Consider the following 17,500-nt stretch of genomic DNA (forward strand, 5'->3'; position numbering starts at 1 on the left):
CTTTCTGTCAAAGCATTACTTGAAATTCCCAGACATTTATCCACCAAATGAACGGTCAAACAAAATAAATCCTAGCAAAATGAAAACACTTTACATCTAAGAATTTACATTTCCTTTGGTGTTTGAGCATTCCATTTAGCACTTATGAGCTACATGAAAATTCACTTTAATTACTTAAAAATGGTTAGTCTACATGAAGATATGATGTTAAACAATCTACAAACTCTAAAGAAACACTCATCTGATATGAGAAAATGCAAAGGGCAAAGCATTCAACAGTGCATTCTGTAGAGAGACTTCCTTGAGCTTAGTCCATTTCCATGAAATATTTCAGATTTTAAAAGACTTTTTTTTATGAAATTATTAGTTTGAATAAATAGTATATACAAATTTGTTGGTTAATTTAAATCTACCAACATGTCATAAACGACTAGGTATCACAGTCCACTGGCAGCTCAGCTTTGACTGCCCTGGGAATTTAAATATATACAAAGTATTCTCTGTCAAGTCATTCTGATTTCTATCACAAGAGTTCCATTTTTGTTTCAGTTCTTATGATTCTAGCCATTTACACTAACAAGCATTTAAATTTTCTATGAAAAATTCAGCAAAAAAATTTTACCCCTCAAAAATTTCTGGGAATGGTTCTGATACTTTTTCCACCTCTAATCTCTACATAATAATATATGGTAATAATTTACAATACCAAATATTTTTCTCTTTAAATAACACAATAAAGTCATCTGTCCAAAGTCTTAGCATAAGTTGCACATAATCACTTTTTCAAAGTCACACATGCTAGTCTTGGTATATCTAAGAACTATTCAACTAATTCCCCCACACGATTTCCCCCCTAAAAAAATAATCACATACTGCATCTATAGATCTTTCAATACAATACAGGAGTAATGACTTGTATAATCTATACTGTACATTTTTCACAACAAAAACCCTTGGAAACAAGAGAACTTCACATTTTGAGATTCAATTTCAAGAACAGCTGCTTCTGCCTCCCTTGGAAAGGAGCTATATTAACCAAATTTATTGACTCTGATTACCCCATATCTGATGCTTCATTTTAGTGTGCCTGACAACCGAGTGTTTGGTGCTGGCTCTGAAGTCACAGAGCGAACAAAAGTATGGCTTCTCCCCAGTATGAATACGCAGGTGCCGCAGCCACTTGCTCTCATACTGGTCCACGCGGGGGCAATACGGGCAGCGGTAGGGACCAGCTTGTTCAGCTGCAGCACCCTATAATGGAACAAACTGAATCAGATGCGTCGTTATTTTCATTCAAGGATATCAATCAAATGTTAAAATGCCCTGAACTCAAATTAATTCTTCAAATTCTAAGAAAAAATCATATGGCAGGGATCTACTGTACTTGGTAAATATCTCTAAGTACATTAACATCAGCTTTTTAAGAATCTGGAACTATAAAAGCAAGACACGCAACTGTTTCATATTTGTTCAATTAAAATCCATTTCCTTAAAAAAAAAAAAAAAAAAAAAAAAAAAAAGTAATATATATATATATATATATATATATATATATATATATATATATATATATATATATATATATATATATACACACATACATACATACATATACATAAATGTAAATATATATGTTGGGGACATCCACCACTTACTACCAATTAGCGAGAGTTCCACATCTAAAAAATCAAATTTGCCAGCATGGCTGCTAAGACTACAACTGACTTTTTTCTGCCCTTTGTAAGCTGTTTACTATAATCTGCATAAATGTAAACATAAAAATCTATAATGAATTTAGGTGTCTGATAACACCCACAGAAGCAAATACATGCTTGCACATATGCACATGCAAACTATGGACACAGACACAAACATACACACACACTCAGACACACATACTCACTCACTCACTCACTCATTCACTCACTCACTCACACATACAAATACACACAGACACAGACACAGACACACACACACACACACACACACACTCTCACTCACTCATTCACTTTCTCTCTCTATTTCCTTGTAAATGCATACACTCTGTTCTTACACACACTTTCTTTCATAAGTGTGCAAATCATCTGTACCAGTGACTCGGAGAACTACTTTTAATATCCTTATTTTGTTTAACAAACACGATGATAAATCCATATTTTACAGTTTTAGATGCCATGTACAAACCATGAAAAAATCTAATATTACATAACCTTATCATATTTGTGTCAGTATCCAATATATACAAGAAATCTCTCTCATTATACATATGCATATATATATTGATTATCACTTTCAATTCTCAGAAGCTGCTTGATATCCCCCCCCCATTTACAATTGTACTTTTCAGCACTGTAAAATAGACATTTGGGAATTCTGTCAAAGACATGTGCACACTCGAGTGCTGTGGCAGTGACCATAGCCCATGAACAACGGATTTCAACTTGAGAGAAGGAAAATGGGAAAATTGCATACAAGTTTGCTCCATACTGAAGCTATTTTCCATTCAAAATTTTACTGAGACTATAAAAACCAGGTAAATAATTAACAAAGCTTTACATCATTCATTTGTAAAGACACTCGGTTTCCATTTCAAACACTCCTTCATATATATATATATATATATATATATATATATATATATATATATATATATATATATATATATATATATATATATATATATATATATATTACATACATATATATATTACATACTTATATATATTACATACATATATATATACATATATATATTACATACATATATTACATACATATATATATTACATACATATATATATATACATATATATACATATATAAACATATATGTACATATATGAACATATATATACATATATGTACATAAATATACATATATATATACATATATATATACATATACATATATACATATATATACATATATACATACAAATACATATATACATACATATACATATATACATATATACATACATATACATATATACATATATACATATATACATATATACATACATTTACATATATACATACATTTACATATATACATACATTTACATACATATATATATATATATTTACTCAACCAGTTGCCTCTGACAAGTTCCTTATGAGGTATTTCCCTTTGTGTAATCTACCTCTTCAAGACTTACATTTTATCCTAATCTTTCACTCAACATCTCGTTTTCATTTGTATTTCTGGTAATTCAGTAATCTAACAATCAAGAAAAAAAAAAAGTGGAGAACTCCCTGTGTTGGACATATTGTTAATAACTTTTAAGAAATTTCATATATGTGGTGTATATGCCAGTGCACTGACTGCTTTAAGAACTGCAGCTCCCGAAACACTTGACAGATATAAGATTTGTGGACAGCATACATGTTAAGATTGGTAAAAGAGAATAGAAAGGAGAAAATATATCTATTTGTCATATCAAGGCAAGATGTACTTGAAAATTTAGTGATGAGTTGCTGAATGCAAGAAGTCCAAATAAAATTTAATTCCAAATATTCATCAATACCAACATGTCAACCAGCAATTATTTATGAAAAACAAATGAAAATCAAATGTTGCATTTTGGTAAGCTAAGGTGAAAAACAATCAGAACAATATCTAAACATACCAGTTTGTGTGTAATTGCAAAATCTTGCATCACTCTTGAAGTAGATATACAAAAATAAGCTCTAGAAAGTTAAATAATTCTTCCCCCCTCTTTCTCAAGCTGGTTACTCCTTAAAAAAGTGTAAGAAACAGATAAAAAATGTCAACAGATTTGTTCCATTTGTTGGTCAAAGTACAAAATCATGACTGGATATCTTGAGCATCCCTTTGAAAACCACTGCAAACCCAGTGTTCACTTGTTTTTATAAATTACTACAGAAGTGAAACTGATATAAGCAGCACCCCAAAGAATTAGAACAATCTTAACCCCTAGCTGACGGGTGGCATGTACGTACATGCCATGGCTGTTGTGGACCAAAAAATGGATGGCATCGTATCATGCCCATTCCCGCGCCATTGGATCGTCGGACAGAGTTTGTTTTTCTCCAATAGTGAAGATTTTAGGCAATGGCATCTATAATGAGGGTAAACCTTCAAAATTATATTTTTATAAATTATAGCAAAATAAAACTTTTAGATGCCAAATATCGCTCGCAAAGTCCCAATCGAGCTGGGCGCAAACGGGGAAACTGCTGATGCATGCCAACAATCCCGTTATTATGTCCACTTGTCAAACATTTATACCCATTGGCACTGGGTTAATCAATCTTACAAAAGATAAGAAATGAATAGAGGAAAAGTTCAAAGAGGACTGATTGATTTATCATCATGTCACTTAGTATAATGTACAAATAATTTCAATAAATATACAAACAACCCTTTAGTTTGTAGCACAGATGCCTTCCTTACACTTTAACCCCGTGCTGCTGGGGATGACATGTATGTAAATACATGCCATGCCCCTGTGAGTTTATTTTACTAATTGTCTTTACACAATGATGGTTCCACAAGTACTTAGTCACCAATGAGCTAATTACTAGTACTACATATCTCATCTGTTTACCCTTTTCCTTGATTCTCAAATATATTCTTTATCTTGTATTGCTCTTAGTAATGTCAACAATATAATAATTAAAATGTCCAAGATAATAACAAGAGCATCAATATTGACAGCCTCAGATAAAATATCAATGAAAGGTGAAATAAGGTAAGGTGATGAAGTCAATTACTTGACAGCTAAGCACTTACAAGGCCATCCATGTGTAGACATTTCACAAAACAATACTAGAGTGAACACTACATTTTCCTGGCAGTATTGGGTTAATACAGAGCCAAAAAGTGGAGTTAAACAACACACTTCTACAAGGTGACATTTTATTCTTTAATACTGGTGTATTTTGCTTTTTTCTTATAACAATTCTACCATTGTACTCTGTTTTATGCTTGCTTTCTACTTGCAAAATAAATAAATAAATACAAAATATTATAAAGAGAAGGGAATAAACACATTATGCTATTAATATAACAAACAAACACATAATGATACAATACTAATTAACTGTAAAAAGAACTAACCATCTTTATCCATTTTAACTCAAAATTTTAACTGACTAGTTGATTGATCAAAAACCAAAAATTTTTAAGGAAACAAATAAATCAAACTAAATAAACAAATAAAGTATTTGTGCATATGTCATATAACAGTAATACACTTTTCCCTTAGAAATATATTTAAATCATTCTACCTAATGTCCTCATCAAGTGTGTGCAAAAACTTTGTGATTTTTACACCGTTTGGAATCGTACAATATGACTACTGGATAGAGTTTCATATCTCAGGCCAAGTCGAAAAAGTGTTGAGGTTCCTGACTGGTCCTTATTTGCGAGGCTACCCAGAAAATTTGGCTTTCAATAAATTCCAAGTCCATATAAATATGAAAGGTTGATAATGAATATCAAATGAATAAACATTCCCTTTTTAAAACTGAATTTAAAGGCTCTTACCAACATTACAGGAACATCAACATCCTTTTTTACATGGCTTCATCAACATTTGTGTGTACTATTATCATGCTTTTCTCTTCAAACATTAAACTTTTTCTCCAAACTTCCAACTCTTTGTTCCTTCTCCTTACATAACAAAATAACTGGATCAATTTCATGACCTTTATATTGTAAATTATCAATCTTTCAGCACTTTTAGCCAAGGTCACCATTCATCATCTAAAATAAGATCAATAACAAAATAGGAAATGCAACGGCCAACCAGTCTAAGTTTAAAAACAAAATATAAAAAGTAAATACAAGCAATTCTATCTGGACATAAAGAAATTCATGAAATCAAGCCATCAACTACTCCTTCAGCAATTTCCAAAATAATTTAATTGACCTTATAACATCTATATGTAAGAATCTTAAAAGACAAAAACACCATCCCACAGTGTTTGAGGATTCTGCCTTAATTCACAACATAAATAAGTCATAAATTACATAAGAAAACACACACACAGGCATGCACACACACACATGTTCATGCGCGCACACACACGCACGCACGCAAGCAAAGAGTGAGTGATAGAGTGTGCATGCGCTTGCGCATATGTATGTGTGTATGTGTATGTGTATGTGTGTGTGTGTGTGTGTGTGCATGTGTGTGTGTGTGTGCATGTGTGTGTGTGTGTGTGCATGTGTGTGTGTGCATGTGCGTGTGTGTGCATGTGCGTGTGTGCATGTATGTGTGTGCATGCGTGTGTGTGCATGTGTGTGTGTGCATGTGTGTGTGTGTGCATGTGTATGTGTGTGCATGTGTGTGTGTGTGCATATGTGTGTGTGTGTGCATGTGTGTGTGCATGTGTGTGTGCATGTGTGTGTGTGTGCATGTGTGTGTGTGTGCATGTGTATGTGTGCATGTGTATGTGTGCATGTGTATGTGTGCATGTGTATGTGTGCATGTGTATGTGTGCATGTATATGTGTGCATGTATATGTGTGCATGTATATACATGCATGTGTATATGTGCATGTGTATATATGCATGCGTGTGTGTGCTTGCATGTATGTGTCTTATGTGTGTGTGCTTGCATGTATGTGTCCTATGTGTGTGTGCTTGCATGTGTGTGTGTGTGGGAGGGGGGGGGGGGGTAGATGTATTATGAATATGTTGTTTATGTGTATGTGTGTGTGTGTGTACATGTGTCTGAAAGGAGAAGGGGGGTTGTATGTATGTATAAGGAATGATGCACTTAAATTCAAAACCTTGTCCTTGACTAAAGTTTACATATGCGAACAGTCCTAAAATCAGGGATTCCCGATATAAATTAAGGCAAATTCACTATAGAAAAATCATACAGAACACAAAATCCTTAGTAAATAAATGAACACTTAACCGTCACAAAACAGCCAGAAATACTCATCCTCTAAAAGAATGGAACCCAATGAGATGTGACATGAATACTATTTACATTCATGAGTAAAAGGTTAAAAATCACTTAACTGCAATTATGAAAAGAGGAAAATAAAAAAAGGAAATAATAATGGAATATGAGAAAAAATGTTTCTCACATAACACAAAGTTCCCACTCCATATCATAACTGCCCTTAGAGTGCAGCTCCCTCTACAGAATGTCTGAACTTGTCATGTCGAACAACAGCATGTTTCGTAGTAGCACGGTATGGGCACTTTGCACACTGATAAGGCTTTTCCCCTGTGTGCGTCCGGAGGTGTCGCCGCCACTTGCTCTTGTCGGAGTCAATGCGTGGGCAGTAGAGGCAGCGGTAGCACACCCTCCCTTGCTCGTCACGCACCATAGGCCCCTCTGTCATCACCAGACCCTAAAACACAAGGGAAACAGTTACTACTGAGCCACTACTTGCACAAGATGCTGCTTCCATTGCAGGTACAGAAACTGTTCCATTATTACTTATTTGCAAGCTGTTGCAAAAGACCATCAGGTGCACTGGGCTTCAGACTTCAGGTGAGGAGATTTTTATTTTCTTGCAGTGTGACTGGCATCACCACCACAAAAAACATTTACCTCTGTCTGAATTCCCTGTACAGTGAACCTAATATGACTTTTTACCACAAGCCATGTATGCTACCTCATCAGTGTAGACTTTCAGTGATCTGTTTAATAAAGAATCTGTAACAGGTCGCAGGTCACTTGAAGACAGACAAACTTCATGAATCAGATCACTGAAATACTACTTTGGCAACTGTTTCTGTTTTCTGAATGCAACACTCACCTTGGCAAAATCTGAGTAATCTATTTTTAATTACAACTGACTGACAGTACATGTTTGTCCCCAATTTTCAACCAAACAGATCATAGTTACTTCTAAAGACTAGACTCCTGGGTGTGATTTTTTTAACAACACTTCCAGAAATCTTATTTTTAGAGTAAGTAATCATTGTTTGAGTAAAAAAGAGAAAGAGCAAAAGAGAAAAAAAGGTATATATATCCCAGTGATTTTGTCTGCCAGTCAGCTATAGCAATACAATCAAGTTTCAAAGTTTGGGAACAAAGTGTGGGTCTGATGATGACAACGGCACTATGTTATAAATCACAGTATCATAAAAGAACTTAAAAACAGGAGTAATTTTCACGAGAAGGTTTGGAAGTAACTATGGGAACAAATGCTTACACTGAAGTTCATCTGTTATCACTTTTTTGTCATGACTAGAGATCAGTAAGAATAAAGAGAAAAGAAAAAAAAATAGATCCAGAAAAAATCTTACTTTCCCCATTATTTTTTGTTGATAAAACTTGACATTGCATTAGACCATCTTTACAATAATGACTTTTTAGAGTATGGAGTCTTGTATCCATTAGATCAATGCAAATTTGAAGAAAATTTACAACTTTTACACATCCACACTCACTCACTTTCACTCTCTCAACAGAATTACAGTAATAGAGTCACACTAGTAAAATTGTAATCAGTACCAGCATTAGTGGTATTAATAAATGACAGTGAAACTAATAGTTATAATACATCTGCCATTATTTATAGGCATAATATATCACAAAACAAAAATAAGGTTGATAAGAGAAATGTCGATTTTTAAAATAGTATCAAGGATGAATACCTGCTATTTCTTTGCTTAGTCAGACTTCCTTGTAAAGTTAACTATCACAGATAATATAGATCACATATTTTTCCATATTCTTAAAATTTTCTTGCATACTTGCTAGTTGTTGCTATCAAGACTAAAAAATTCTACTGACAGGCATTCTTTGTGTGGCAGCAGATATGTACAGCTGTGGTGTCCCACATTAGAAACATTAATTTGATCAACTTTTAACCCCTACGATCCAGTTGATATGATCATCACGCAATGAAAGTGTGCCAGATTTCAACTTGTAAGTTGTATGTTAATGTGTCATACATATTCCTTCTTGTTCTAGTCTCTCCTCTTCCTCTATTTCTTCTCACCATCTCCCTCTCTCTCTCTCTCTCTCTCACCTCTTGACTATTACTCTTTTTTTCAATCTTGTCTACTCTGCCTATTCTCTGGACAACATGATAATGTGTAGGGAAAAGACAAAAGGAAGAAGGAGCAAAAAGTAAACAGAAGAATGGGCAGGAGGGCAAGGGCAAAAAGGGAAAAGACAGAATAAGGAAGGAGGAGCGAAAAGTAAACGAAAGAATGGGCGGGTGGGCCGGGCAAAAAGGGAAGAGATAGCGAGAACATGAAGCCTGAAGAAGCTTAGGGGAGATTGAGCAGCATTTGTGACAAGAGAAGATGGGAATGCTAAGAGAAAGAGAAAAACATGGAAGAGACATGGGAAAGGCGAACAGAACAGTGGTAACTAAAGATTGATGGTGGGAAAGGATGACTGGCAGGATGAGGAAGAGAATGAGAAAGCTGATATACTGGAGAGAAAAAAGGAGCATGGAAGAACATATCCAGAGATGCAACCTAGTTTTCTCACATTTATCTCAACAGCATCAACGGGAAGGAGCATTTCCTGTTCCCTATGGTCTTGCTTTATATTTTTTACACACACATAGCTCCACAAGCACTTAAGACATGAATGAGCCAAATACAAGCCTACCTGATATCAATTACCCCATTCCTTGAATATTCTGTTATCACTAGTGTTATATGTTCAAAATAGTTATAACAGTATCACAAGTAATAGTATCTTATAATCATCATTTAACCCTTTAGCCAACAAATGAACAGACTGCTCCAAAAATGTTTTCAGTCTGAAAATCAGGTTTTGCAATTCTCTCCTAGATAAAATCATACTGCAGGTTTGAGAACAATAAGCATAATTCCTTTGAGAAAATATATAAAAAGACTGAATAGCAGAGTAGCAGAGTCTAACCCCTTGGCAGCCTGGCAAGCATGACAGTTCTTTTAGCAGTGTAAATATAATATGAATGGATGGATTCCAGCTGATTCACAATGCTGTCTGTGAACTGAAAAACTGTAGTATGAGGGGAAAGAGAAGCTAGTAAATGGGGTACTACCCAGGATGAGAGTAAGGGAAAATTGAGATAAAAAGTGATGATAATGACAATGATGATGATGGCAGCAGCAATGAGAGGTTTGAGCAATATGGTAGAAAAATTCTATAAAAAAAAGTTTTGGCATTTCTCTAATTTTCATTTCATTTTTTCCAGGTCAATCGTCATCGATCTCTTATGTTTCACTTTCCCCAAATAATTTGCATAACGAATACTTAATCTTAGTAAAGTAGGAGGTATTTTGCTTATAATCTGCATTCAACACATTGGATTTGGGTTACTGGGATGACTAGTCTTGAAAAAAAATTGGGAGAGGGATGCCTGACAGGAATTTCCCATCATATAAATTTTTTCTGTGGGTTGGAGTGATGGGAGAATCTTGCCATAGGGTATCACTGCCAAATGGTGGGTGATGGGGAAGCCTTACCATGAGTGCACAAAGATTTTGGAGGGGGACTGCCCCTAAGGGCTCTTCCATTATTTTCACTGGTAAACAAGGGTGAAGTGTACCATCGATGAGCCATACTTGGTAGAGCACCAGCTTCAGGGAGGACACAATATCCACACGCAGGAACCTATTATTGTGCGTCAATAGCAGCAGTGTGTGCTGCATTACGAAAAATTCCCATAATTTGAAAGTATGAAAAATAACGCAAATGACTGTGATACTTGTTATTACTATTACTGCAGAGTTTACACTACCTGGAGGGAAGAACCAATAACTAACACACATCTTGGAAAATAGTATGACAGCACACACATATCAGCAGAAAGAGTTAATAGAATTGCAAAGTGGAGAAAAAGAGCCTTGGGGCCAAAATCAAAATACCTTTGGTTCAGGTAACCCAACCGACTGTAGTTTTTGCCATGATCAGATAAGAGATCATCTGACATGAGTGGCTTATGTTATAAATAATATCTTAGATATGCAGTATGCTTAACTCAATCATGAATCACTGAACTTTTGAGCAAATACAAGAATTTCATTTGCTTTGCCTATCAAATAATAAATAACTATTATCGTAATACTGTAACAAGTAAAAACATAGGGTGGGGAGGGGGTCAAGGGTCAATTTTCTAGGTGGAAAATTGATCAAAATTTGCATTTAAGTTAGACATTCCGCAAAATAAAGGGTGTGTGAGCAAAATACCCCAAAAGTTTAAGGGCAGTATCTGTATTCTAATGTCATCTAAATAGTATGGTTTATATGCATGCTCCCAGGCATTAAAATGTCATATGCAGAGGCGGGATTCCATGGTGGCACAGGGGGGCACCTGCCCCCCCTGAAATCTGATTGGCCAGCCAGTGTGCCCACTCAATGGTTATTGACTCCTCGTAATGGCCCCTCTGTATATGTAATGTGGCGTCCCCCCCAGATTTAGTGTTGTTACCCCCTGTGCCTCCCACCAGAAAGTTTTCTGGACCTGCCCCTGGTCATATGATACACCACCCTTCCTAAACCACATTATCATGACATTTCACAGCTTTCAAATGCAATTTCTTCCACTTGTTAGCATTTTTAAAACATGACTGATGAATAAAAGAAGGCACTTGTGAAATCTATCAGCAGATTCATATTTAAATAGCATTAAGAGGGTCATGACAAGAGTAGCCCAGCTAGCCAACCCTGTATGTGAATATAAACATTTGTTTTTTTCTCTTACAAGCATGAATGAATGTTCTACAAGGTACCCAGGTGTAGATATGTTCCTCTAAGATATAGCTATTCCCTCAAAACAAAAGAAGAGCCTGTCATTCGCTATATAAACAGAAAATTACAAAAATCTGTCACTCCACCATATGACGATGTAGTGTTCTGCCTCTGCCACCACCATCACTCCTTGCCACCCTCGCAACCTGAGCTACTCATCTTCCCTGAACATGTCTCAAACACATGCAGGAAAATAAGTAACATATTTCTTGAAGAAAGTAAAAAGAAGCAATAGAATGTCCATAAATCTTAATATCTGAGGAAGGTAAAGTAAGACATGATGAGTGAAATCTTGTTGTGGGTGTTACATCAACAGTATGAACTTGAAATTTACTCATACTAATTTGCACATATAATGTTGTGAAGTGTATGTGTGTAAATGTCATTTTAAATACTGGAAGCTGAGAATATGCCAAGAAAGAATTATTATCTTTTGACAGTGTTGTCTGCTTGTTACATGATGTTTCAAAGAGTATGTTCATTCATTTGGCAGACTATGCAGTAACATGGGGAAAATTAACCCTATGCCGCTGGGGATGGCATGTGCATACATGCCATGCCCACTGTGTTTGATTTAGTAATTGTTTTTACATATAGATGGCTCCACAAGTACTAAGTCACAAATGAGCCAATTACGAGTACTTCCTGTCTCCTCAATTTTCAAAAATATTTTCTGGTATCCAATGTTGCTGTTAATAATGTTGATAACACTATAGTAATTATTAAGTCTATAATGAAAAGACAAGTATCAATAACGATAGCATTAGTAAAAAAAAAAAAAAAAAAAAAAAAAAAAAAAAAAAAAAAAAAAAAAAAAAAAAACAAAACAAAAAAAAAAATCATCAGAGACAAGAAAAGGTGAAATCAGGTGAGGTCTTCTAATTGACTTCTTTGTGGCTAAGCTCAAGGCAGTCATCTCTATGCAGAAACCCTTCACAAAACAACACTCCAGTGAACACAGCACTTTCTACAACTGTATGCAGTTATTTTAGCAGTCTGCTTTTAAAATTCTAATCAAATCAGTGCAGTTTTCAAAGCAATGCAAAAGAAGCATTAAGTCCCTTGACAAAATTCACAAAAAATTGCACTGAAAACACAATGGCTGCAGCTTTAAGTACATTGTCTGCCTGTTTATCCTTCTTTATCTTCCTCTCTCTTTCACCCTAAGTAAAAGTGTAGTATGTAGATAGGCACTGATCACATCCCTGGTTTACATAAACAACTGGTTCGGGCAAAATGAGAATACCTAGAATACACTCAGATGGTACAGACCTTTGCCAATGCCAAAAAATTCAGCTCTAAAATGTGTCTATTGCAAGTATCTAAAATAATTACTTTCCAAGCACTCATTTTCCACCAGTATCTGGGCCATGGTGAACTAACCCAAATATTTAATTGAAATCCAAACAATAATAACAATGATAGTGATAATGATAATAAAAGTATTCATAAGAGTAAAAATAACTATAACAACTATCAAAACAACAATAATAAGAACAATAATAACAACAATGATTTTACTGAAATAATGCCTATTGCTGAAGGACTGTTCTTTTAGTTTCTAAAATATAGAAAATTGTTAACCGTTCAATTTTGTATGGTAAACATGTTTAAAAACTCCCCATTAGTGAAAGACATCCTCTGCTTTCCTGTAAAATATTGAAATTACAAGTTCTAATCTGTTTTTCACCTCTATAAGGTTTATCATTATTTGTAGACAATGAACATCTTCACAGTGCATTTGGCCAGTTTTCGATTTTATCTTCATCTGAAATACAAGTATTTCTGACAAAGGTATAATCGAAACTGGCTAAAGGCATTTTCTGCACAGTGAAAATGTTCATTCTCATTCATAACTTTCTACATTTGTCACACTGAACACAGGTAATTTATTGGTAATCTCAGAGGATATATCTCATTATATAGCATATTCTTTTCCGAGAAATTTAAGAGAAAAAAAGTAATTCAAATTAATCCTTACATGTATAGATATAATGGAAAGAGAAAAACCCAGCCACTCTATATACACAACTTTATTTGAGCACTGCACTGTGCAACGAATGCATGTGGTAGCTTAGAGTGCTTTTCCGGGATGTTTTGAAATTACAGTATTGGCACGAGAAAGGTTTCTCCCCAGTGTGAATCATGACATGCCGCGTCAGAGTCCCCCGGTGATTGAATACACGGCCACAGAAAATGCACTCATATTGGCGATCATTTGCGCCTTGCGTTCTGTGCGGCTCATAGTGCAGGTGCATGTTGGCCGCGCCACTAAAGCCGGGACTAGATTTTGGCTGAGTTTCCCCACCACCGGGTCCCTCCACCATGTGAATCAAGGATGGTATCGGGTCCTGCAAACAGAAAAGACCCAGCTACAGTGCGGCCACAGGATTTTTTTTTTTTTTATTCATTTATTTTCTATTACATTCTTTTCTTTCTATGAAGAAAATATACATATATTTTTTTCCTTTTCTTTTTTCATTTACTTATTTTTGGGGATATAAGAGCATCACTTTCCCAGAATATAGTGAACTCCACAAAGAAAGGTTTTTTTTAAGAATATGTATAATGAATGTACACATGAAAATATTGGAGGATACAGAGGCAGGATGATGAAATAGAAACAGGAAAAGTCCCATGGAACAGATAGCAATGAGGATAGTTACTTTTTGTATGATCATGTGAGAGAGAGAGAGAGAGAGAGAGAGAGAGAGAGAGAGAGAGAGAGAGAGAGAGCAGAGAGAGAGAGAGAGAGAGAGAGAGAGAGAGAGAGAGAGAGAGAGAGAGAGAAAGAGAGAGAGAAAGAGAGAGAAAGAGAGAGAAAGAGAGAGAGAGAGAGAGAGAGAGAGAGAGAGAGAGAGAGAGAGAGAGAGAGAGAGAGAGAGAGAGAGAGAGAGAGAGAGAGAGAGAGAGAGAGAGAGTGAGTGAAGAGAGAAGTGGAGGTGAAAGAGAGAGAGAGAAAGAAAGAGAGTGAGTGAAAGAGAAAGAGAGTGAGTGAAGAGAGAGAGAGAGAGTGAGTGAAAGAGAGAGAGAGAGAGTGAGTGAAAGAGAGAGAGAGAGAGTGAGAGTGATTGAAAGAGTGAGAGTGAGTGAAAGAGAGAGAGTGAGAGTGAGTGAAAGAGAGAGAGTGAGAGTGAGTGAAAGAGAGAGAGTGAGAGTGAGTGAAAGAGAGAGAGTGAGAGTGAGTGAAAGAGAGAGAGAGAGTGAGTGAAAGAGAGAGAGAGAGAGTGAGTGAAAGAGAGAGAGAGAGAGTGAGTGAAAGAGAGAGAGAGTGAGTGAAAGAGAGAGAGAGTGAAAGAGAGAGAGAGTGAGTGAAAGAGAGAGAGACTGAGTGAAAGAGAGAGAGAGTGGGAGTGGTGAAAGAGAGAGAGAGAGATGAAAGAGAGTGAGAGAGTGAGTGAAAGAGAGAGAGAGTGAGTGAAAGAGAGAGAGAGTGAGTGAAAGAGAGAGAGAGTGAGTGAAAGAGAGAGAGAGTGAGTGAAAGAGAGAGAGAGTGAGTGAAAGAGAGAGAGAGTGAGTGAAAGAGAGAGAGAGTGAGTGAGTGAAAGAGAGAGTGAGTGAGAGAGAGCAAGTGAGTGAGAGAGAGTGAGTGAGTGAGAGAGAGCAAGTGAGTGAGAGAGAGTGAGTGAGTGAAAGAGAGAGGGATAAAGAAAGAGTGAGAGAGAGGGATAAAGAAAGAGTGAGAGAGAGTGAAAAAGACGGAGGATAAAGAAAGAGTGAGAGAGAGAGAAAGAGACGGGGGATAAAGAAAGAGTGAGAGAGAGAAAAAGAGACGGGGGGATAAAGAAAGAGTGAGAGAGAGAGAAAGAAAGAAAGTGAGAGAGAGAGAAAGAAAGTGAGAGAGAGAGAGAGAGAGAGAGAGAGAGAGAGAGAGAGAGAGAGGGAGAGAGAGAGAGAGAGAGAGAGAGAGAGAGAGAGAGAGAGAGAAAGAGAAAGAGAGAAAGAGAGAGAAAGAGAGAGAAAGAGAGAGAAAGAGAGAGAGAAAGAGAGAGAGAAAGAGAGAGAGAGAGAGAGAGAGAGAGAGAGAGAGAGAGAGAGAGAGAGAGAGAGAGAGAGAGAGAGAGAGAGAGAGAGAGAGAGAGAGAGAGAGAGAGAGAGAGAGAGGGAGAGAAGGACAGAGGGAGAGAAGGACAGAGGGAGAGAAGGACTGAAGGAGAGAAGGACAGAGGGAGAGAAGGACAGAGGGAGAGAAGGACTGAAGGACAGAGGGAGAGAAGGACTGAGGGACAGAGAGGGACAGAGAGAGAAGGAGAGGGACAGAGAGAGAGAGAGGGACAGAGAGAGAGAGGGGGACAGAGAGAGAGAGAGAGGGACAGAGAGAGAGAGAGAGGGACAGAGAGAGAGAGAGAGGGACAGAGAGAGAGAGAGAGGGACAGAGAGAGAGAGAGAGGGACAGAGAGAGAGAGAGAGGGACAGAGAGAGAGAGAGAGGGACAGAGAGAGAGAGACGGGACAGAGAGAGAGAGAGAGGGACAGAGAGAGAGAGAGAGGACAGAGAGAGAGAGAGAGAGGGACAGAGAGAGAGAGAGGGACAGAGAGAGAGAGAGAGAGGACAGAGAGAGAAAGAGAGGGACAGAGAGAGAGAGAGAGGACAGAGAGAGAGAGAGAGGGACAGAGAGAGAGAGAGGAGAGGGACAGAGAGAGAGAGAGAGGGACACACAGAGAGAGAGAGAGGGACACACAGAGCGAGAGAGAGGGACACAGAGAGAGAGAGAGAGGGACACAGAGAGAGAGAGAGAGAGAGAGAGAAAGAGAGAGCGAGAGAGAGAGAGAGACACAGAGAGAGAGAGAGAGAGAGAGGGGGGGACAGAGAGAGAGAGAGAGGGGGGTGGGACAGAGAGAGAGAGAGGGACAGAGAGAGAGAGAGAGGGACAGAGAGAGAGAGAGAGGGACAGAGAGAGAGAGAGGGACAGAGAGAGAGAGACAGAGAGAGAGAGAGAGGGACAGAGAGAGAGAGAGAGGGACAGAGAGAGAGAGAGAGGGACAGAGAGAGAGAGAGAGGGAGAGAGGGACAGAGAGAGAGAGAGAGAGAGAGAGACAGAGAGAGAGAGAGAGAGAGAGAGAGAGAGAGAGAGAGAGAGAGAGAGAGAGAGAGAGAGAGAGAGAGAGAGAGAGAGAGAGAGAGAGAGGGACAGAGAGACAGAGAGAGAGAGAGAGAGGAGACAGAGAGAGAAAGAGACAGAGAGAGAGAGGGACAGAGAGAAAGAGGGGGACACAGAGAGAGGGACAGAGAGAGAGAGGGACAGAGAGAGAGAGGGGCAGAGAGAGAGAGAGGGACAGAGAGAAAGAGGGGGACAGAGAGAGAGGGACAGAGAGAGAGAGAGGGACAGAGAGAGAGAGAGGGACAGAGAGAGAGAGAGAGAGAGAGAGAGAGAGAGAGAGAGAGAGAGAGAGAGAGAGAGAGAGAGAGAGAGAGAGGGACAGAGAGAGAGAGGGACAGAGAGAGATAGGGACAGAGAGAGATAGGGACAGAGAGAGATAGGGACAGAGAGAGAGAGAGAGGGACAGAGAGAGAGAGAGGGACACAGAGAGAGAGAGGGACACAGAGAGAGAGAGAGGGACACAGAGAGAGAGAGAGGGACACAGAGAGAGAGAGAGGGACACAGAGAGAGAGAGAGGGACACAGAGAGAGAGAGAGTGAGAGAGAGGGACGGAGAGAGATAGAGAGAGGGACGGAGAGAGATAGAGAGAGGGACGGAGAGAGAGAGGGAGAGAGGGACGGAGAGAGAGAGAGAGAGAGGGACGGAGAGAGAGAGAGAGAGAGGGACGGAGAGAGAGAGAGAGAGAGGGACTGAGAGAGAGAGAGAG

General features: G+C 37.7%; 1 protein-coding gene across 5 annotated transcripts in view; it reads right to left on the bottom strand.

Moving 5' to 3' along the window:
- The window catches only part of LOC113818247 (longitudinals lacking protein, isoforms H/M/V), a 50,725-nt gene that overhangs the window by 13,868 nt on the left and 19,357 nt on the right, over nt 1-17,500 (bottom strand). Inside the window, exon 5 of one of the 5 annotated variants that reach the window (XM_070139155.1) lies at nt 1-1,251. This exon is cut by the window's left edge and continues 403 nt beyond it. The exons of 2 other annotated variants lie outside the window; for them this stretch is intronic. In XM_070139155.1, coding sequence (XP_069995256.1) covers nt 1,042-1,251 — 210 coding nt within the window. In that variant the 3' untranslated portion in view covers nt 1-1,041. Of the gene's footprint in view, nt 1,252-6,967; nt 7,339-13,711; nt 14,045-17,500 lie in introns of those variants that run through there. 2 more of the 5 variants (XM_070139154.1, XM_070139152.1) reach the window with 2 other exon arrangements.

The sequence above is a fragment of the Penaeus vannamei genome, chromosome 25 (genome assembly GCF_042767895.1).
Source record: "Penaeus vannamei isolate JL-2024 chromosome 25, ASM4276789v1, whole genome shotgun sequence".
Lineage (NCBI taxonomy): Eukaryota > Metazoa > Arthropoda > Malacostraca > Decapoda > Penaeidae > Penaeus > Penaeus vannamei.